At 50.4% G+C, this 22,057-nt stretch overlaps 1 protein-coding gene across 2 annotated transcripts in view; it reads left to right on the forward strand.

Annotated features, from left to right (window-relative positions):
* The window catches only part of nhsl3 (NHS like 3), a 323,611-nt gene that overhangs the window by 262,168 nt on the left and 39,386 nt on the right, over positions 1–22,057 (forward strand). For both annotated transcript variants that reach the window (XM_072500084.1, XM_072500090.1), the window contains exons 5-6: positions 5,338–5,463; positions 8,707–12,567. In XM_072500084.1, coding sequence (XP_072356185.1) covers positions 5,338–5,463; positions 8,707–12,567 — 3,987 coding nt within the window. The remainder of the gene's footprint in view (positions 1–5,337; positions 5,464–8,706; positions 12,568–22,057) is intronic.

Below are 22,057 nucleotides of genomic sequence, written 5' to 3' on the forward strand. Positions count from 1 at the left end.
GAGGCGGTGCGGGACGCGGGCTGGAGGTTGGCCCAAGAGGGACGATGGATGATCGGCAGAGGGGGGTGCAGGGGCAGGATGGCTCTGCCCTGACCAGGCTGATCACGTGGAACATGCGAGGATTCATTGGGCCGATCAAGATGGCCCGTGTGGCCGCACATTTAAAAAGTTTAACGGCGGATGTGGCCATGTTACAGGAGACCCAGTTGAAGGTGGGGGACCAGACTAGACTGAGGAAGGGATGGGTTGATAAGTATTTCACTCGGGATTGGACTCTAAAACGAAGGGGGTGGCGTTTGAGGTGGGAGGTTTCGTGGCTGGTTCTGGGGGGGATGGTATGTTATGGTGAGCAGGAAACTGGAGGAGATGCAGTAGTGTTAGTAAACATCTATGCCCCAAACTGGGACGATGTTGAATTTATGAGGCAGGTGCTAGGGAGGATTCCTGACCTACACACGGTTTATTATGGGGGGGGGCCTTTAATGTAGTCCTGGATCTGAGACCAGTCTTGGTCGAGGAGGGTGTCGGCAACAGCCAAGAAGCTTCGGGGGTTCACGGAGCACATGGGATGCGTGGATAGATCGATGGAGATTTGGGAGGCCGAGGGCGAAATCATTTTCTTTTTACTCCCATGTGCACAAGTTATACTCCTGAATAGATTTCTTTCTGTTGGATAAGACGTTGTTGGCAGGGGTGGTAGATGTCAAGTATTTGGCAATAGTGCTGTCGGACCATGGCCCCCACTGGGTGGATCGGCAAATGAACAAAGTGGGGGGGGGGGTCCAGTGCCCGCAGTGGAGGCTTGATGTGGGTCTGTTGGCGGAGGAAGAGGTGTCTAAGTGGGTGAGGAAGGCCATCTGGGGCGCTGTAAAGATTAATGACACGGGGAGGTGTCGGCAGATATGGTTTGTAAGGCACTGGAGGCTGTGGTTAGGGGGAAGTTTAGATTGATTCGGGCACATAGGGAGAAGGTGGAGCGGGCGGAAATAGAAGTCTAGTGGAGGAAATCCTGCAGATGGACAGGAGATATGCGGAGGCCCCGGAGGCGGGGCTGCTAAAGGAACGGCAGAGGCTGCAGATGGAGTTTGGGGTATTATCTACGGGTAAGGCGGTAGGGCAGTTGCGAAGGGTGAGGGGGCAGTGTATGACTATGGGGAGAAGGCGAGCAGGATGTTAGCGCACCAGTTGAGGAAGCAGGAGGCGGCGAAGGAGATTTGGAAAGTGAAGGGGACGGGTGGGAATCCGATCTTGGACCTGGCAGGCGTGAATGGGATGTTTAGGGACTTCTATAGTAAATTGTACGAGTCGGAGCTCCCAGCTGGGGAAGAGGGGATGAGGCGGTTTCTGGAAATATTGGAGTCCCACTAGTGTTTGCCCTGGCTATAGCGCCATTGGCAATGGCACAGAGAATGTCTGGCAGGGGTGGGGGAGGGGGGGGGGGGGGGTTGCATGGAGCACAGAGTCTTTCTTTACACTCGTGATTTACTGTCATACATTTCAGACCCGCTGGGGGGGGGGGATTGGAGGGATTGTGGGGATGTTAGAGGAATTCGGCAGGTTTTCGGGGTATAAATCGAATATGAGTAAGAGTGAGGTCTTTGCGATTCAAGCGAGGGGGCAGGAGAGGAGATTGGGTGAGATGCCGTTCAAGGCGGTGGGGGGGTGCTTTCGGTATTTGGGTATTCAGGTGGAGTGGGAGCAGCTGCATAAACGGAATCTGGGTCGGTTGGTAGGACAGATGAGGTGGGATGCATCCCGTTGCCATTGGCGGGGCGGGTCCAGACAGTCAAAATAACAGTTCTCACGAGGTTTGTCGGAGCCGTCCAATTTTTGTCCCCAAAGCGTTCTTTTTTTTTTAAAAGTGAATGCGGTGATCTCGGGATTTGTTTGGGCGGGTAAAACCCCGCGGGTGAAGAAGGTGCTGCTGGAGCGGGAGCATTGGGGGGCGGGGTGGGGGTGGGGGGGGAGGGGTGGCAGCTCTTCTGAATTTCATCAATTATTATTGGCCGGCGAATATTGCGATGGTCAGGTAGTGGGGGAGGGGTCAGTGTGGGAGTGGGTGGAGGCAGCCTCGTGTAAGGACACTAGTTTGGGGGCATTGGTAACAGCACCTCTGCCATTCTCGCCAGCCAGATACTCCACAAGCCCGGTAATAGTGGCAGCCCTGAGGGTGTGGGGACAGTGGAGGCAGCATATGGGGTTGGAGGGGGCATCGGTGTGGGCACCGATATGTGGTAACCACCGGTTCGCTCCGGGGGGGCGGGGGGCTTGATGAGTGGTTTCGAAGGATGCAGCGGGCAGGGATCAAGAGATTTGGAGATCGTTTTATTGATGAGGGTTTCCTGAGCTTGGAGGATTTGGAGTTTGGGTTGCCAGGTGGGAATGGGTTCCGGTATATGCAAGTGAGGGATTTTGTGCAGAGGCCGGTATCAACCTTCCCTCACCTGCCGCACCAGGGACTACTGGATAAGGTGGAGTCGAGAACGCGAACAAGAGTAGGAGAGGAGATGTTTTCAGAGATCTGCAAGGAACTGATGGTGTGGGAGGGGGCCCCGATATTGGAGGTGAAGCGAAAGTGGGAAGAAGAGCTGGGTGGGGAGATGGAGGCCGGATTATGGGAGGAGGCCCTGAGGCGAGTCAATGCATCCTCGTTGTGCGCCAGGCTCAGCCTGATACAGTTTAAGGTGGTCCGCAGGGCACATATGACTGTGGCTCGGGTGAGCAGGTTCTTTGAGGGGGTGGAGGATAGATGTGGCGCTGTGCGAGGGGTACTGCAAAGCATGTCCATATGTTTTGGGCATGTTCGAGGCTGAGGGGTTTCTGGCAGGGGTTTGCTGACGTCATGTCAGACGTTTTGAAGGCGAGGGTGGTGCCGAGTCCAGAGGTGGCGATCTTTAGTGTGTCGGAAGATCCGGGAGCCCAGGGGGCGAGAGAGGCCAATGTCCTGGCGTTTGCCTCCCTGGTGGCCCGGACACTAGGATGGAGGGACTCGGAGCCCCTGAAGTCGGGGGTATGGGTTAGCAACATGGCAGGGTTTCTCAGATCGAGAAAATTAAATTCGCTTTGAGGGTTCGCTGCAGGGGTTTGCCCGGAGGTGGCAGCCGTTCATCGAGTTCATCAATTTGTTTGAGAGAGGTTAGGCTGTCAGTCGGGGGCGGGGGGGGGGGGGCACACTGGTTAGCACTGCCACCTCACATTGCCAGGGGCCCGGGTTCAATTCCGGCCTTGGGTGACTGCGTGGAGTTTGCATTTATTCCCAGTGTCTGTGTCTGCGTGGGTTACCTCAGAGTGCTCAAGTTTCCTCCCACAGTCCAAAGATGGGCAGGTTTGGTGGGGTTATGGGAATAGGGCAGGGAAGTGGGCCTAGTTTAGGGTGCTCTTTCAGAGGATCAGTGCAGACTTGATGGGCTGAATTACTTCCTACTGCACTGTAGGAATTATGTGTTTCTAAGGCAAGGGAATACATAGTGTGACGTTTCTTATTTACAAATTTGACATGCATTCCTTCCGTATGAGCCACATATAGAGATATTTGGGCAGATAACTAAAAGCTTGGCCATAAGGGTGGTTGTAAAGCGGGAAGAGTGAGGTCGACACACATACCGGTGTAGGGAAGGAATGCCAGAACTTTGTGCTCAGGAAACTTGGGCCCAGCTATCCGTGAAGGAGAAATTTACAATCTGCTCATATCAAGAGGCCAGAATTGGAGGAGAGCAGGTAGATCTAGAGGAGGGGATTACAGAGGGAACAAGGGGCCAGCTCATGAAGAATAAGAATTTAAAAATGATGATAGTGTTTAACTGTGAGCCAGTGTAGGTTGGTGTGGCCAGGGCTAATGGGTGAATGAAACTTCGTACAAGTTAGTAGTTAAAGCATCAGCATTTTAGGTGACCTCAAAGTTACGGAGGGGAACATATTGGAGAGCAGCCAGGAATGTATTAGAATAGAGTCGCCAAGTCTCCTTGACTTGAGTGTTTCGGCAACAGCGGAGCTCAGATGGGCAGAGTCAGGTGATGCTCCAGAGTTGAAAAGAAGTGATCTTGGTGATGGTGTGAATGTGATTGGAAGCTCATCTCGGACTGAGACATGACACCAAGGTTGTGAACAGATTGGGTTAAAGTCAGACCGTTGTCAGGTAGAGGGATGGAGTCAGTGGCGAGGGAATGGAGTTTGTGGTGAGGTTGAGACAAGGTCTTCAATGAGCCCAGTGGAGGAAATTTCTGCCTGTTCAGTTCTGGCTGGTAGAATGTAGGAAAAATAAGCAGAACACTGCAGATGCTGGAAATCTGAAATAAAACCCCCAAAATGCAGGACTATTTCAGCAAGTCTGGCATCGCCTGGACGTTTTGAGTCCACAGACTTTTTTTTGTCAGAACTGAAAGGAGGGAGAATGTAGAAACTGCAACAAAAAGCAGCAACGTCAAGAACAAATGACAGGTGGTCTGGTATGAGTTTTTTTTTGGGGGGGGGGGATTGAATTCAGGCAATACATATATGGCATATTAAATATTAATGCATGTGTGGAATATGGCAGAATGCATGTATGAAATATTTTAAAAAAGAGAAATAAAGGGTGTTTGGGATGGAGGTGAAAAGTCACAATCTAAAATTGCCGAACTCCGTGTTGAGTCCTGTGGGCTGCAATGTGCCCAACCGGAAGATGAGATGCTGTTCCTCCAGCTTGCGTTGGGCTTCACTGGAACATTGCAGCAGGCCAAGGATGGACATGTGGACATGAGAGTGAGCTGTTGCGTTAAAATGGCAAGCGGCAGGAAGTTTGGGGTCCTGCTTGCGGACTGATGAAGACGTTCCGCACAGTGGCCACCCAGTCTGAATGTAGAGGAGACCGCATTGGGAGCAGTGATAAGATAGGGATAGTAGCAGGTTTGAGAGAGGTGGTGGTAAGATGGAGCTGGGTGTTGTCAGTGTACATGTGAAAACTAACTCTCTCTTTGGAAGATGTCACTGAGGGACAGAATGAGAAATAGAAGGGTCTAATGATTGACCCTTGGGGGACACCAGAGGTGATGGTGCAGGAACAGGAAGAGAAAACATTCCTGCCAGCTGGACAATGGTGGAGGGGTGTTGAAGGAGGATTGTGGAGTCAACCGTGCCAAAGGCTGCCGGCAGGGCGAGGAGAGGAAGTTAAAACTTTGTCACAGTGGAGACGTGAGGAATTTTGATCTATTTGTCCCGTCGCACTAATACAAATTAGAATCCTAGGTTTGGATTAGGTTGGGTGGGAATTTGAATGGATTAAAACAGGAATATTTCATGTCATTCGAGATTTTTTAAAGTGTGCAGTTTCCTAACTTTTTTTCTTCTTAACAAAAACAGGAACAACCTTCAAACCGCAACCACATCAGAAGGTCCAGTCATCTTTTAAAGGACCCAAACTGAAAGAGAAGAGAATTCGGAGAACAACTATAATGGGAATTCCACAGCATGTCCAACAGGAACTAGGTTTGTACATTGCTTATTCGGGACTTTTCAACTGTTTGGCAGTTGAACTTTTGTGGATTCTATTTTTTTTTTTTTGTAACCTTGAAGGAATCGAATGTTAGAACAGAATCTGGAGCAAGTGTGTGACTGAAATTGGACATAACAGAAATACCATTTCCTAATGGCTGCATTTAATAAATGGATAGCCTGGAGCAGGGGCTTTATCGATGAGTATAATCTTGGGGTTGATGTTTAGTCTGTATTACATTAACCTCTCTGTTTTGGTGCAGTGGGGTGTTACCTTTGGACATGGCACTGGGGAGAGAAAAGCACAGTCCTATTGTCATGATCCCTACTCAGTGAGGGAAGGATCTTGTTCACCTTATGTATCTGTAAACATATGCTGAACGCGAGAATTGGTTAAATTATTTGGTTCTGTAATTATCCACAGAAACGCTCAGGATAATGGCTACTTCCCTACTCTCACCCTGAAATGAAACCATGACAGAGCATCATTAGCTCAGTAACTGGTTAAGTGGCAGTGTCCTCGGCCCAATCATCTTCAGCTGCTTCATCAATGACCTTCCTTCCATCATAAGGACACAACTGGGGATGTTCGCTGATGGATGTTCAGCACCATTCGTAATTCCACAGATATTGAAGCAGTCCATGTCCAAATGCAGCAAGACCTGGACAATATCCAGGATTCGGCTGATATAACCATCTAACCATCACCCTTGATATTTAATGGCATTGCCATTGCTCAATACCCCATTATCAACATCCTGGAGTTATCATTGACCAGAAACTGAACTGGACTAGCCACATAAATACTGTTGCTGCGACAGCAGGTCGAAGTCTAGGAATCCTGTGGTGAGTAACATACCTCTTCACTCCTCAAAGTCTGTCCACCATCTAAAAGGCATAAGTCAGGAGTGTGTTAGAACATACAGTGCAGAAGGAGGCCATTCGGCCCATTGAGTCTGCACCGACCCACTTAAGCCCTCACTTCCACCCTATCCCAATAACCCCTCCTAACCGTTTTGGACACTAAGGGCAATTTATCATGGCCAATCCACCTAACCTGCACGTCTTTGGACTGTGGGAAGAAACCGGAGCACCCGGAGGAAACCCACGCAGACACTGGGAGAACGTGCAGACTCTTCACAGACAGTGACCCAGCAGGGAATGGAACCTGGGACCCTGGCGCTGTGAAGCCACAATGCTATCCACTTGTGCTACTGTGCTGCCAGTGGAATACTGTCCACTTACCTGGATGAGTACAGCTCCAACACATTTAAAAAGCGCGACAACATCCAGGACAAAGCAGCCCACTTGATTGCTCCCCCTTCCACAAACATCCACTCCCTCCACAACTGACGCACAATAGCAGCCGTGTATACCATCTTCAAGATGCACTGCAGGAACTCACCAAAGCTCCTTTGGCAGCACTTTCCAAACCCACGACCACTACCATCTGGAAGGACAAGAGCAGCAAATACCTGGGAACACCACCACTTGGAAATTGCCCTCCAACTCACTCACCATCTTGACTTTGAATTATATCAGCTGTTCTTTCACTGTAACTGGGTCAAAATCCTGGAACTCTCTCCCTAACAGCACTGTGGGTGTACCTACACATCAGGGACTGCAGCGATTCAAGAAGGCAGCTCACCACCACCTTCTTGAGGGCAATTAGGGATGGGCACTAAATGTCTCCTAGTCCGCAACGTCCATATCCGTAAATAATTTTTTATGAATTGAAGTTAAACTCGAGGAAAATATACACTTAAAGTTGGCTCATTTAAACTTTATTTTGGGAACAATTATAGTAAATGATGATGGTTAAACTCCTATCTCTGTGCATTAGGGAAGAATCAATTCAAAAATGGTACAATTGTCAGCAAATAAAATTCAGAATGGGACTGGAATCTTTTCACTTTTTATAAATGACTTGAACAGTAATGACGACAGAAAATGTTAGTTACTGATCTCATCCTTCTCTGTGCTGTGCCCGGAAGCCGAGAGATATGGAAACAGAATAGAATATTTTATCACTTTGTCACATTATGTAACTTGTGCATTAGAGTGAATTGTTGTATAGGATGTTTTCCAGGGCTGGTGAATCCATCCAGTAATGTGTTTTAAAGGTTTAGCATTTGAATCATATGATGCTTTCTCATTTTTTGGTTTAGGATTTGATATGACCTTTATGTTCACCTTGTGACCAGCTGCAACAATGTTGTTGCTACATCTGCAGCTCTAAGGGTTCTCCTTGAAACCTCCACGTAGAAACCTAAAATTGTATTTCCCCCTATAGTGACCCGATGCTTTATAATAGCATGACTGACTCAATGAAAAGGATTTATTGGATCAATATGTCCTGCGAGCATAGGCGCAGGAGGTTATAGAATTAACAGAAAAGTCCCTTCATCCTTCTCGATCTCAGGCCCCAATTACCCTCTGTTTAGAATAATAGAATCACTACCGTGCAGAAGGAGGCCATTTGGCCCATCAAGTTTGCACCAACCCTCTGAAAGAGCCCTCACGCCCCCACCCTATCGACTAATCCAGTAACCCCACCTAACCTTTTGGACACTAAGGGGAAATTTAGCATGGCCAATCCACCTAACCTGCACATCCTTGGACTATGGGAGGAAACTGGAGCACCCGGAAGAAACCCACGCAGACACGGGGAGAACGTGCAAACTCCACACAGACAGTCACCCGAGGCTGGAATTAAACCCGGGTCCTGGTGCTATAAAGCAGCAGGTGTTAGAAGTTAGATCCCCATCAAAGAACCATCCACAAAATTTGAACAGTTCTGTTTTGAACTGTGTAATCTCATTTTTGTTAAGTGACTCCTGCTGATGTTCACCATAACTGAAGTATTGGGCCACACAGCAGTGGAGGGGGCATTTTGCACATCATTTATAAATGTGTGCTTTCACTTAATCCCCGTTCGGATTTTCCCAGTAGCTTAATAATCAAGTGCATGATATTTTAAATTTAAATTCCGATAAATGACCTTTGATTCACATGTTATTTCCCCACATTATAACAGCCGAGACTGGATAAAGTGCCAGCATTTTATTCACAAGGGTTGGGCTCTATTATAAAAGTGAATTCTATGTCATCCCCAAATTTGGACAGTTGTGAATGGAGTGTTTAGTTTGGCTTCACTCGAGGAATGCTTTTGATTCTCAACTAGTCAAATTTGAGTCACGGTTAGGTTTTAATTTTGTTCTTTCTGTTTTGAAACAGGGATTGGCAAAAAGTCTCATCTATCAAACACCAGTCAGAAGGTGCCTGATGCAGACAGTGCTGGCGTTGTCTCAGCATCTGGGGATGATGAAAATCATCGCTTACATATTGTGCCCCACTCTAGAGCAAGGGGCTCTTTGCGGTCTGTAAATTTTACTGATTCGTCACAGGGAGGTAATGAATCTATAAGCACTTTAGACTTTAACTGGGAACTTAGCGATTTTCCCCAAAGACCAAAATCATTAGCCATTCCAAAATCATCCATACCAAGTGAGCTTCTCCAAAGTCCAGTCATGTCCATGTCACCTCAGGCAACGTACTTATCCAAGATCATTCCGAATGCAATACTTCCTGCGGCAGTGGATGTTTTGACGATCAACACCAGTCAGAATGGTGTGCGTACCCTCAGCCGAAACAGCTTAATATGCGATCCTTCTCCTGCCTACTCCCTCTCCACCTCCCTGCAGAATTACGATGGCCGGGATTATGCTTCGAGTGATGCTTGGAGTCATTCTCAATCTTCTGAAACCATCGTATCAAACAATTCCACTATTTCATCACAGGGAAATGCACAGATTAAAAATCCTGTGGAAGAGGATCGAGAGAGAACGAGAGACCAACATAATGTTACAAATTCTGCCCCCGATCCTCGTGCAAACACAAGTAGGTGGGTCAATGCCTGTTCTGCACGGAATGTTGCAGCAGCAACTGAGGATACAGCTGCACACAATACCTCAAACCATGAACCTAATGAACTGAAAAGTAATGGTTGTGTTGATCAATCACTGTCTCCTGCACAAAGCACCAGTAGTATTATTGATGCATCGGATACGCAGAGTGTAACAAGCGAGCGGTCAATCTCCAGAAGTTTGTCGGTCAAGAAAATGAAGAAGCCACCAGCTCCTCCTCGAAGAATTCATTCCTTACAGCAAGCTGAGGAACAGAACTCAGAATTCAGACATCAAAGTTGTGCATCACCTGGGGAAGACGATGTGTTTGCCCCTTCACTTGGGGAAATTAAAAACATTCAATATGAATCTTGTGGGGGTTCCCCTGTTGCTGCTGCAAAATCTTCTCCCAATCACATACCGGTGACTGCTGTAGGTGGAGGAAAGTCAAAGGGAAATATCCTTCACTCAACAAATAATTCTCCTCCGCAAAATGCAACCTCGCCCAACAAATCTGAGCGAACCATGTCTCCATCCAGTGGCTACTCGAGTCAGAGTGGAACCCCCACTTTGGTGAGAAATCTTGGATCTCCTTCCCCCCCTATTGGAACATCCAAACCGACAGCATCTGAAAGATCAACTTCCATCACTTCTCCAGTAAGGTTACACTCAACATCTTCAGCATCAATATCATCCTCCGTATCTGGGCATGTTGATCTATTTTCCATCCCTCCTCCACCATCATCACCTGCTCCACCACCACCCACTGTCAAAATTGCAAAATTACCACCATCGTTGTTGTATGCGTGGGGACCAGGAGCAATCCCTCCACCTCCAGCAGGACCAGCTCCATCACCACCCAGAAAAAAAACGTCCTTCCTTTTCGGCAAATCCAATCGCCCCCCGCTGGTTACTGCGGCAACGCCAGTCACTGCGGCCGCGGTCCCACCAGTCAGTGCAGCAACACCGGTTACTGTGGCTGCGACCCCGCCAGTTACTGCAGCTATAAAGATCGCTGCTGCCGCAGTCCCGCCAGTCACTGCAGCATCACCGGTCACTGTGGCCACGACCTCACCAGTCACTGCAGCAACACTGGTTACTGTGGCCGCGGCCCCGCCAGTTACTGTGGCAACACCGGTCATTGCAACTGCAGGCCCGCCTGTCATTGTGCCCCTGCCGGTCACTATGGCAACACCAATCGCTGTGGTCCCACCGGTCACTACGGCCCCGGCCCCGCCAGTCACTGCAGCCCCGGCCCTACCGGTCACTGTGGCAACACTGGTCACAGCGACTGCAGCTCCTGTCATTGTGCCCCTGCCGGTCACTATGCCGACACCAATCGCTGTGGCCCCGCCTGTCACTGCGGCAACACTGGTCACTGTGACTGCGGCCCCGGTCATTGTTCCCCCGCCGGTCACTGTGCCAACACCAATCGCTGTGGCCCCACAGGTCACTGAGGGCCCAGCCCCACTGGTCACTGTGACACCAGCCCCAGCCCCGCCGGTCACTGTGACACCAGCCACAGCCCCGCCGGTCACTGTGATACCAACCACAGCCCCGCCGGTCACTGTGACACCAGCCACAGCCCCACCGGTCACTGTGGCTGTATCAGCTCCATTGCCATCTGTCCCTGTGGTCTCTGCAGCCTCAACCACGACGGTCACTACAGACGAGACTGCTCAGGCCCTGCTAGCCACTGGAAATGTAACTGTTGTTGATCTGCCTTCAGCCTCGGCACTTGTAGTCCCACACATTCTATCTACCTCTGTGCCCACCCCTGTCTTATTGGCTCCTCCTGAACAGGAAATGATTCCACTTGCAGGGAAATCCCGCACACCCCCACCTTCACCACCCCCAGCCCATCACCCACCGCCACCAAAGAAAACAACAGTAACTGAAAAATTACCTCTTCCAGTTTCCTCAAATGTTTCAGAAGCCAGTGAGCAGGAGCAATCAGGACTCGATTGGCCACCACCTCCACCTCCTTTGTCCCCATCTGTCTTTACTCCTTCAACAGAAATCTCATCTTCATCTGAGAACATCAGTGCTACACATTCAGGCCAGCAAGATGCTGAATTCCTGTTTCCACCCCCTCCACCTCCTTTATTGACAGGCACAGCACAAGAAAATACATCATCTGCTGGGGATTTTCAGTTGGTTTCCCCACCAGCTGCCCCTCCAGCCGCTCCTGAGATGACATTGAAGGATGCAACTCCAGTGCAACCTGTACCTGCAGCATTCGCCTCACCTTCTCTCCCACCCTCACAACCTACAGAAACTAAAGTGGCACCCATGCCTAAATCCTCAACTCTATCTGCAGCCACTGCTGCATCAAATAATCTTCAGCAGAAGCCTCTTGTCTCAGGACTCCAATCTGCAACGATAGCTGGTTCGCAGCTTTCAAAAGTAATGACTCAAACACCAAAGGTGTCTCATCAGGATTCTGAAAAAGAATTGACCGTTCAGCCTTCACCTAATCAAGATGGTGGTGGTCAGGATAGTAAACCAATTGTTACTGCCTCTCTGCTGCAGATGGTGCGGTTACGATCTGTCCAGATGACCACTTATGGGCCTGGGGTGACAGAAAGCCAGCAGCAAGTCAACAAAAACCATCTGGATTTAAAACCAATCACCAAAAGTAACGTGACTGCGCCTAGCAAACCTGCTCGTAAGTCCTTGCTCCGTTTGTCATCCTCTTCTGATTCGGAATCACCTGTAAAACCCACCAATTCTCTGTCGGTAAAGAAACCCACATTAGCCACCGGCGTTCAGGGACAAACGATGCTTAAGCCACCTGATGACGGTGCTCTACACAAATCTCCTGCCTCAACGGCCAGCTTCATTTTTTCAAAAAATATAAGTCCCAAGAAGCTGGTCTTTGAAACCCCTCACTCGCCTGAGGCTCAGGCAGAAGTGAAGAAAAGCTTAATGGCTGAGCTTAACGTTGTCTCTGGACGGATAGCTTCGAAGACTGAATCGAGACGTCCAACAAATCCACAGAGTAAAACTGTTTCAGAAACCCCTTCTGCACAGAAAAAGCCCAACAGAATTCCACCGCCTGTAGCCAAAAAGCCTTTGTTTTTGCCGAACACTCACAGACTGCCCTCCGCATCGACTGCTGTGAGAGAACTTTCACAAGCACAGGAAAAGTCTGACGTTCTCGGAGCTGCAAGTGATGCCAAGGATGAGAAAGGTATTTATTGGTGTGCGAAGCAGCTGGAGTTGTAAATTCGGTTTGCGGAAATTGAGTCTGTAAATTGTGATACTGTACGTAAATCATCCATGATCGTGATGAATTGCGGAGCAGGCTCGAAGGGCCAAAATGCCTCCTCCTGCTCCTATATTCTATGTATATGTAAATTCCACACAGTGAGTTAAAGTTTAGGCTGGAGCAGTTGTTTTGCAATGTTGTAGGATTGAACGTGACTTGTTTATCCAATGGTTTCCATTTTGACAATAACATCAAAATGCTTTTTACTTACTTTTCCAGTTGCCTTACCATCCACAAAAAGGTGCAGAAAATATGAAACGGTCATTTGCAGGTCCTCAGAAACTAGCCGTGACTTTGTGGCTATTGACGATGTCTGTGCCATATTTGAATGAATGGAAGGACCCTGTTAGTCTGAAGTACTTTGGCTTGGAATTAATTATTAATAATTTAGTTTTTGTTAAGAAAATATTAGTTTAAAGTGATGTTGTTTGGGAAGAATCTGCACATCCTCTTGCAGTGAAAGATCAATTTGATTTGGCACAAATGACATCTGAGGGAAAAGATACCAGCAGGAATGTCTTTCTTGGCAAATCGGTCACTGTTTTAGTAGTCAGTTAGAGTATTGCTGGCCTATGATTGGATGGTCACCTTGTCCCAATAGCTGGTGTGGTGAGCAGAGATCTGTATTAAACTGCTATCTGAAAAGGAAGAATATGGAAGGTGAGGGAATAGAATTTTGAGAGCCGGTATAGACACACTGGGCCGAATAGCCTCTTCCTGCACTGTAACAATTCTGTGAACAAATTGCAAGATGGAAACTTGGGTTCATTTTGATTTTATCTTCTGAAGGAAGGTGTTTAATCAATAACTTTGTAATGGAACATCACAAGGGGCATTAGAAAATCAAACATTGAGCCATGTAAGGGGGTGTTAGGGTGGATGACTGAAAACCGTGGTCACAGAGGAAGGATTTGAGGAATGTCTTAAAGGAGAAAAGTGGGTTTGAGAGATTGCGAGGGTTTGTCCCTCAGCAACTGAAAGGACCAATGGTGGAATGACTAAAATTGATGATATACAAGAGGCTAGAATTAGAGGAACAAAGAGACCTCGGAGCATTGTGGACCTGGAGGAGATTAGAGAGGCCAGAAAGGTGAGATCAGAGAGAGATTTGAAAGCAAGGGTCAAACTTTTGAAACACAAGTGTTGCTTACTGGGAGCATTTTCCCTATGGCAAATGTTACGCTAACTAGTTGGCATGTAAGGCGGGTTTTTACTAAAAGGGAACAAAGTCCCATAGCGAGCATGTTTAGCTGCGTGTTTCCCAAAGCTCGCTGCAAGGCCGCACGTAGCCCTGTTTTGTGCACTGGGAGCTCCGCTTGCCGGAACACCTCAGTTTAGTGGGAGATTGGAACACCATTTTTAAATGCCGTCCCGATCTCCGCCCGATCGCCAGTGCACAAGAACTGCCAGCTTGGCACCTTACCTGGAGCCAATGCAATCAATGAGGTGGGGCCGTAAGATTCAGAGGGAGATGTGAGCGGCACTCCAGGTCCATAGCCGATTGGAGGAGTCCCAAAGGCTACAGGCACTGGAAATGACGAGTCAGTGTGTGGCACGAAGGCCAAAATTGCTCCGATGGTTTCCGCCGTGGAGAGCCTGGTGCACGACGTCGCCAGCATGAATAGAGGCATCCAAGACATAGGTCAGTCAGTTACGGACATGGCTGAGGGCCTCAGCAGTATATTCAAGTCGCTGGTGGACATGTACCAGTCCCAGGTGGGCCTTACTGAGGTGCTGCGGAACATGACCCAGTCCCAGGTGGGCATTGTCGATGCACTCCAGAGCATGTCCCAGTCACTGAGGAGTACCGCTGAGGCTGTCAACACCATTGGGGAGCTGCCAAGGCTGGCAGAGCCAGATGATGCAAAATGCCATAGCGAGTACGTTTAGCTGTGTTTCCCGGTGCTCGCAGCGAGGTCGCACATAGCCCCGTTTTGTGCACTGAGGAGCTCCATTCGCCGGAACATCTCAGTGTAACGGAAGATTGGGACACCATTTTTAAATGCCGTCCTGATCTCCGAGGCCCCCGACACAACTCCCTAACACCCCCCCCCCCCCCAAGCCCTCCAGCCCCAGTGTCCCCCAAAGACACCTGCCAGGTGCATTAAAGGCCACGGGATGCAGTAAGTGGCAGGCTGCTTCTACCTCTGATATTAATCCTGGGGACACACCTAGATGCAGCGGTACAGCACAGAAGGCTAAGCCGGTCGAGGATCACTGAGAGGGCACGGGGGTTGGGGGGCGCCATCGTGGGCAAGGGGCAGTTGGGGTCACCAATATGCATCATTGAAACATGTTGCATCCGAGACATATAACGCTTCTGGCATGTTATTCCGCAATGCGGGCTGACCTCCAAGTCCATGCCCCAGCGCATGGTGGTCTTGAACCCCCGCCCCCCCCCAGGCATACAATGTGCAGGTGATGGGTGTGAGCGAGCACTCAGCAGGCAGGAGTCAGACTATGGCATAAATTGAGAAGCAACAGCGCTCAGTTCACAGCATGTTATCATCACCCCCCCTGCCTTCGACCCTAGAGTGATGCAACGCAGACCCTGGGAGGGTGGAACAGAGTGGATGGGGAGGGGGGGGGGGGAAATGTGGGCCAGGTGAGGGATGAGGATGGGGGGTAAGGGTGTGGTGGGACGGTGGATGGGCGGGGGGGGGGGGATGACAGACGAAGCCTCACCCTATCCACGTCCTATGAGAAGTCGGCAAGGTTGAAGGCTTCCCTGGCCCTCTGGGCGTGCCATACCCTCGCCCCTGCGCCTATCTTCCATCCTCCAGGTGGTCCGGCAGGTCTTCCCCGGGCTCATTATCCAGCGCCTCCTCGCTCTTCTCCTCCCCAGTGGATGCATGTTCCTCCCCTTCACCTCCAGCACATCTCCCTGCTGTTGTGTCAGTTTGAGGAGAAATCAGCAGACTACCACAAAGCGGGCGACCCTCTTGGGGGTATACTGCAGTGCACCACCAGAGCAGTCGAGACATCAGAACTGCATTTTGAGCTGTCCGATGCCCATCCGGTGACAGTCCGGGTGGCCACATGAGCCTCCTTGTATCCGGTCTCCGCATCGGTCACCAGCCTCCGTGCTGGTGTCATTAGCCAGGTCCTCAGCGGGTACCACTTATCACCCACGCGCCAACAAGCCATCCTGGGGTGGTCCTCGAAGAGGCTGGGGTTGTCTGACTGCCCCAGGATGTAGCTGGCGTGCACACATGTGCATGATCTTCATGTGGTGGTCGCACACAAGCTGGACGTTCAGGGAGTGGAACTCCTTCCTGTTGAGGTAGAGCACTCCCTGATGCCCCAGTGCGTGCAAGGTGACATGGGTGCCATCTATTACTCCCTGGATCGATCTGGGACATCCTGTTGATGGTGGAGAATCCTGCCCGGGCACCTTGTTGGGCCTGGTCCAGGTCAAAGTGTATATAGTTCGCCGTCCGGGCAAACAGAGCAGCCGGGAAACAACGGATGCACTTGTGGGCTGCAGCTTGTGAAATGCCACACAGCTCGAGCCCTGGAATGATCCTGAGATGTAGAAGTTCAGGGTTGTGGTTATCTTGATGGCCACCGGGAGTGGGCATCCTGCTCCTCCACATGCCGCACTGTCCCCTTGTTGAGGTAAAGCCCCGTGGGGCACACGCTGTCCGTCACCTGTCCGAAAGACGAGCGATGCTTGTACATCTTGGGCCGTCACCGGCCTCCCGCTCTGGGTCCCTCGCTAGTCTGATGGGCGGCCTGGTTCTCGGGTGTGGGGCAGGGCTCTGCACATGGGCTCTGTCCCGAGCCTCTGTTGACACTGCTGCTGCTGCCTTCTCCAGAGTTTAGCCGCCTGGCCTGCCAGCAGCACTGCGAGGGCCTCTTCCACTGGGTCCAAGATATCATCCATCTTGTAATATCTGGAAGGAATTGGAGAGGATGAGACACTGACTGCCAATGATGACTCCCCCCCCCCCCCCCCCATATCCCCTGCCATTCCTCACGGTGCCATCTAAACCGCCCCTCCCCTGGAGCACTGGGGCAGCAACTCCAGTGCCCTCGGGCTCATGCCCTGGATTGAAGATGGCTACTCACATCCTCGGATCCCCACAGCGGCCATTCCACCAGTTTCACGTTTTAAAAAAGGGTGTACTAATCAGCATTAACATGTCTGCTTGCTGTGGAGGCGGTTAGATCACGGAAGGCTGTTAGATAGGGGGTAGCTCCCGCTAATGGAGAGTGGCTTTAATTTGTGATTATTGGTTTATCGCCATGCTGTGGCAGGATTCAGTTCTCACCAACGGGGATGGGTCGGTTAGATCGCAAACCGATTGGCGCACGGTGCGGTTCCCTATTTTGGCTGCTGCGGCGGATCTAACTGCCGTGTCACACTCTTGCTCAAGAGCGCAACAAGGCCTTTACATCATGCCCTTAGGATTAATTCCATCATTGGGAAACTGAACTCGCTGGCCAGACCAGCTCCTCCGGGATCGGGCTGCCATTTTTAAAGAATGCCCCAACCTCCAAGTGAGGACACCCCGCTATGGGGTCTTCCCACATTTCCTTTTGACCAGTCCTTCCCCTTCCAGGACCCCTACCCTTCATTTCCCCCCCCCCCCCCCCCCCCACAACCTTCCAGAGCCCCTTCTTACCCGCCCTGCACCCTCCAACTCTTCATACTCCCCCCTCCACCCTTCTTTCATGGGCATGGCCTCCCTCGGGCCCTGCCCGTCAACACTGCCATCCTGCCAGTGCAATGCCTGGGTGTGCTCCTTCTGACTTGGTCCCACCCAGCACCTCGGCAGTGCAAAGGAGCTAGGCCGGACAATACCAAGCAGTCCACTTTCCAGGGAGCCACTATCCCTCACCACCCGGGGCCTCTGATGGACTGTGAAACCCCCCCCAATTTGAGTGGACCAGTACTGAACACCGCCCAGCTGGGGACTCAAATCATGGTTGAGTACGCTTAAGTAGGTTTAAAACTTACTTAATGTTTAAAACCTACTTAAGCGCACGTGGCTTGGTTCTGCCCATTGTGGGTGGGATTATGGCCGTGCTGCCTCGCAGGACTTGTGTAGGCATAATGGCTGCCGGGTAGCCTGTGGGAGGCTTCTCCCGGCATCTACCAGCCACGTCGCGCTCCCGCTTGTGTGCAACATGGCTGGTGCATCGCGTCCCAAAGTCTTTAGTTTTGTCTTTAGTTTTGTGGGCTGGAACCCACTTCTACACACCAGTCTGAGCCACACATTGATTTCTCTAATCTTAGTTACCCTTTGTCAATTTTCATGTTGCTGAGGTAATCATGCCGAGATTGTCCCTTTGAAGCTCTGCTTCTTAAATTAGTGCCTAACTCCTCATATTGACAAGGCCGAACCTTTTTCCTTACCCTGCTTGTGTTGGTACCCACATGAGCCGCAACGACTGCAAGTTCTTCCCCATCCCTGAGCCGATGCCCCAAACTCTGGCACCGGGCAGGCAGCATGGTTGTATGGATCCTCGCTCTTTGCTGCAGGGACCAGTGTCAGTCCTGATCACCATACTGTCATTTACTACCACTACATTCCTTTTTGCTTCCCCACTTGAATGGCTTCCTGTACCACGGTGCCACAGTCAGTTAACTGATCCACCCTGCAGCCCCCACTCATCCAAATAAAGTGAGAGAACTTGAAAACTGCTTGACAACGACTGAGACCCCTGCCCTCTGGGTCCCCTTGCCTGCCCCATGCACAATCACACACCCTCTTGTCCCTGATTGAATCAGAAGACCCTAACCTAAGGGGGTGACCGCCTCCTGGTGTCTTCATCCTCCCTGATACAGTGTCTGCACCTCAGCCTCCAGCTCGATGACTGAGCCAAAGCTCCTCGAGCTGCAGATGTGTTTTCCTGGATCACATTGGCATCCAGGAGCTCCCACATATTTCTGCCTATACACGTAATCTGTCCTGCCATCCAAAGTATGTTTTAATTAACTACTTTGTTATTTTATTCAGTTAGTTTATTTAAAAAATATATTTAATTAACCTTACCACCAGTTCATATACTACTTTAAACCTTAAGAATAGAAAACCGTAGAAAGATCTGTGCAGTCGGAGAGGGAATGGGTGACCACCAGTCAGGAGAAACAGGGCAGGCTGGTCCTCAGGAAAGCCCCCAGAATGCATCACAGTCGAACCGCTTTTCTGTGTTGGAAAACAGTGAGAGTGATGGTTCCTCTGGTGAGTGCAGCCAGAGCCAAGTTCACGGTACTATGGGTGGCCCAGCTGCGCATGCTGGAGGAGTAAGAGTGGAAGAGCAATAGTGGCAGGAGACTCAACAGTAAGGGGTGCAGACCGGTGTTCCACTGGATCACTGGGTCCATCTCTGGGGAAGGTAGGACCTGTACAAGTCGGATGGATTGCACCTCAACCAGAATGGTACCAACAACTTTGCGGAGAGGTTTGCTGGTGCGGTTTAACCTAATTTGGTGGGGGATGGGTCACAGTGTGGAGGTACAGTGCGGGGTGATGCATGGTCAAACAGAAGAAAAACTAAGTTGGTTTGGAAGGCAGTGTAAAGAGAGTAATGTTACGCCCGAAGGGAATTTGGCAAGGCTGGGTGGCATTTGTTTTAATGCAAGGCAGCAGGGGGGGGGGGGGGGGGGGGGGGGGGAGATCCACATCAGAGCAGTGGGAGTCATTCTAAACAAAATAGAGAGAGTACAATGTCAACATGTTCCCATAAAGGTAAAGGGTGGGTACAACAAGTCCAGAGAGCCCTGGATGTCAAGAAATATACAGCATTGGATAAGGAAAAAAGGGAGGCTTATGACGGATACAGGGGGCTGAAAACAGTAGAAGCTCTGGAGGAGTAAAGAATGTGTGGTGGGGTACTTAAAAAAAGAAATGAGGAAAGCAAAGAGGGGGCATGAAAAAACATTGGAGTGCAAAATACGGGAAATCTTTTATAAGTAAATTAAGGGCAACAGGGTAACCAGGAAAAGAGTCGGACCCATTAGGGACCAAAGTGACAACCTCCGTGTGGAGCAGAAAGACTTGGATGAGGTATTAAATGAGTATAGAGAAGGACGATGTAGGTACAGAAAGCAAGGAGGGGAACTGTGATATAATTGAACAGATTAGCATTGAGAGGGAGGAGCTCTGGTGGTTCCAGCGGGCTTAAAAGTAGATAAGCCTCAGACCCAGAGACCTATCCTAGGCTGTTGTGTGAGGCAAGGGAAGAGATTTCAGGGGCTCTGATGCTAACTTGCAAATCCTCTCTGGGCTCAAGGTCCCGCCCAGGAGATTGGCCAAGAAGAGCCCACGGGATCCAGAGCAATTTGGCAAATTAGATCCAAGATTGGTTTTGGGGAATGGTCGGAGGTTGTTTTTTGCGACTGGAAGTCTGTGTCCAGTAGTGTACCGCAGAGATTGGTGCTGGGTCCCTTACTGTTTGTAGTGTACGTTAATGATCTAGACATTAATGCCGGCGATATAATTAGTAAGTTTACAGATGGCACAAAAATTGGTGGTATGGTAAATAGTGAGGAGGAAAATCTGAGATCATAGGACAATATAGATGGGCAGAACATTGGCAAATGGAATTTAACCCTGAAAATTGTGAGATGATGCATTTTGGGAGGACTAAAGAGACCATGGGCGGGATTCTCCGACCCCCCGCCGGGTCAGAGAATAGCCGGGGGGCCGCGTGAATCCCAACCCCGGCGGCTGCCGAATTCTCCGGCACCGAAAATTCAGCGGGGGCGGCAATAGCATCGCGCCGGTCGGCGGGCCCTCCCCCGGCGATTCTCCGGCCCGCGATGGGCCGAAGTCGCGCTGCTGTCATGCCAGTCCCGCCGGCATGAATCAAACCACCTACCTTGCTGGTGGGACTGGCGGCGCGGGTGGGCTCCGGGGTCCTGGGGCGATCTGGCCCCGGGGGGTGCCCCCACGATGGCCTGGCCCGCAATCGGGGCCCACCGATCCATGGGCGGGCCTGTGCCATGGGGGCACTCTTTTCCTTCTGCCTCGGCCATAGCCTCCGCGATGGCCGATGCGGAAGTGACCCCCCCTGCGCATGCGCAGGGATGACTTCAGCAGCCGCTGACGCTCCCGCGCATGCGCGGACTTCCGCCGACCGGCGGTGTCCCTTCGGCCCCGACTGGCGTGGCGCCAAAGGCCTTACCCGCTGGACGGCGGCGTGCCAATCACTCCGGCGTGGGCCTAGCCCTTCAAGGTGAGGGTTTGGCCCCTAAAGGTGCGGAGAAATCGTGCCGACGCCAGAGTGGTTCTCGCCACTCCATCCCGCCAGGGACCCCCCCCCCCGTCCGGGTAGGGGAGAATCCCGGCCAAGGAAATATAGAATGAATGATGGGCAGAGGGACATTGGGGTGCGGTGCATGTCCATAGGTCCCTGAAGGCAGCAGGGCAGTTGGTAGGTGGTTAAAAAGGCATGTGGGATACTAGCCATTATTAACTGATGCATAGAATATAAGAGCAGGGAGGATATGATGGAGCTGTTTAAAACTCTCGTGAGGCCATGGCTTAGAGTACTGTGTGCAGTTTTGGTCGCAACACTATAGGAAGGATTTATTACACGAGAGAGGATAATGAGGAAATTCACCAGGATGTTGCCTATGCTGGAGTGTTTCAGTTATGAAGAGAGGCTACTTAGACTGGTGTTGTTCTCGAGCAGAGAAAGCTGAGGGGGGTCGTCATTGTTGTGTATAAAATTATGAGGGACATAGATAGGATGGATGGGAAGAAACATTTCCCCTTAGTAGAGAGGTCAATAAACGGGGGCCAAAAACTTAAGACAAAGAGCAGGAGATTTGGAGGGGATTTGAGGAAAACCATTTTCACCCAGAGGGTGGTGGGAATCTGCAACTCACTGCCTGAAACACTGGCAGAGGCGGGAGATGAGCACTTGACAGGTCATAGAATGCAGGCATATGGACCAAGTGCAGGAAAATGGGATTAGAATAAATAGTTGCTTCATGGCTAGCACAAACACGATGGGCCGGAGGGCCTCTTTCTGTGCTGTAAAAGTCTGACTCAACCACTTACCACACGCTCACCAAACAGCTAGCTTCTTCCCCTGTAGTACAGTAAGATTCCTACAGGGCAAAAGTTAGAAAAGGCAATTGAGCACCCCCTCCTGCTCTTCACTGCCTCACGCACCCTTGTGTAAGAAGCTTAGTTGGATCAAGAACATATTTCACAATTTTTCCATAACAATTTGGAGTGATCAGTTCCGCCCGAAACATTCTGCTGTCTTTTGCTCTTCAAAAACTCACTGTGAACTTTCTCCATTTTGTTTTTATTTTGGTTTTTGGAACGCCCTCTATCACATCCTGGGGCGATCATAATCCGGCTGGGGAATGTTTGCAATGCAGTTTCATTTTTTTTTTAATAAGAGGAATCCATCAAGCCTCCTTAAGTGAATTGGCTCATTTGATTTA

This window comes from Scyliorhinus torazame, chromosome 1, assembly GCF_047496885.1.
Source record: "Scyliorhinus torazame isolate Kashiwa2021f chromosome 1, sScyTor2.1, whole genome shotgun sequence".
Classification (NCBI taxonomy): Eukaryota; Metazoa; Chordata; class Chondrichthyes; order Carcharhiniformes; family Scyliorhinidae; genus Scyliorhinus; species Scyliorhinus torazame.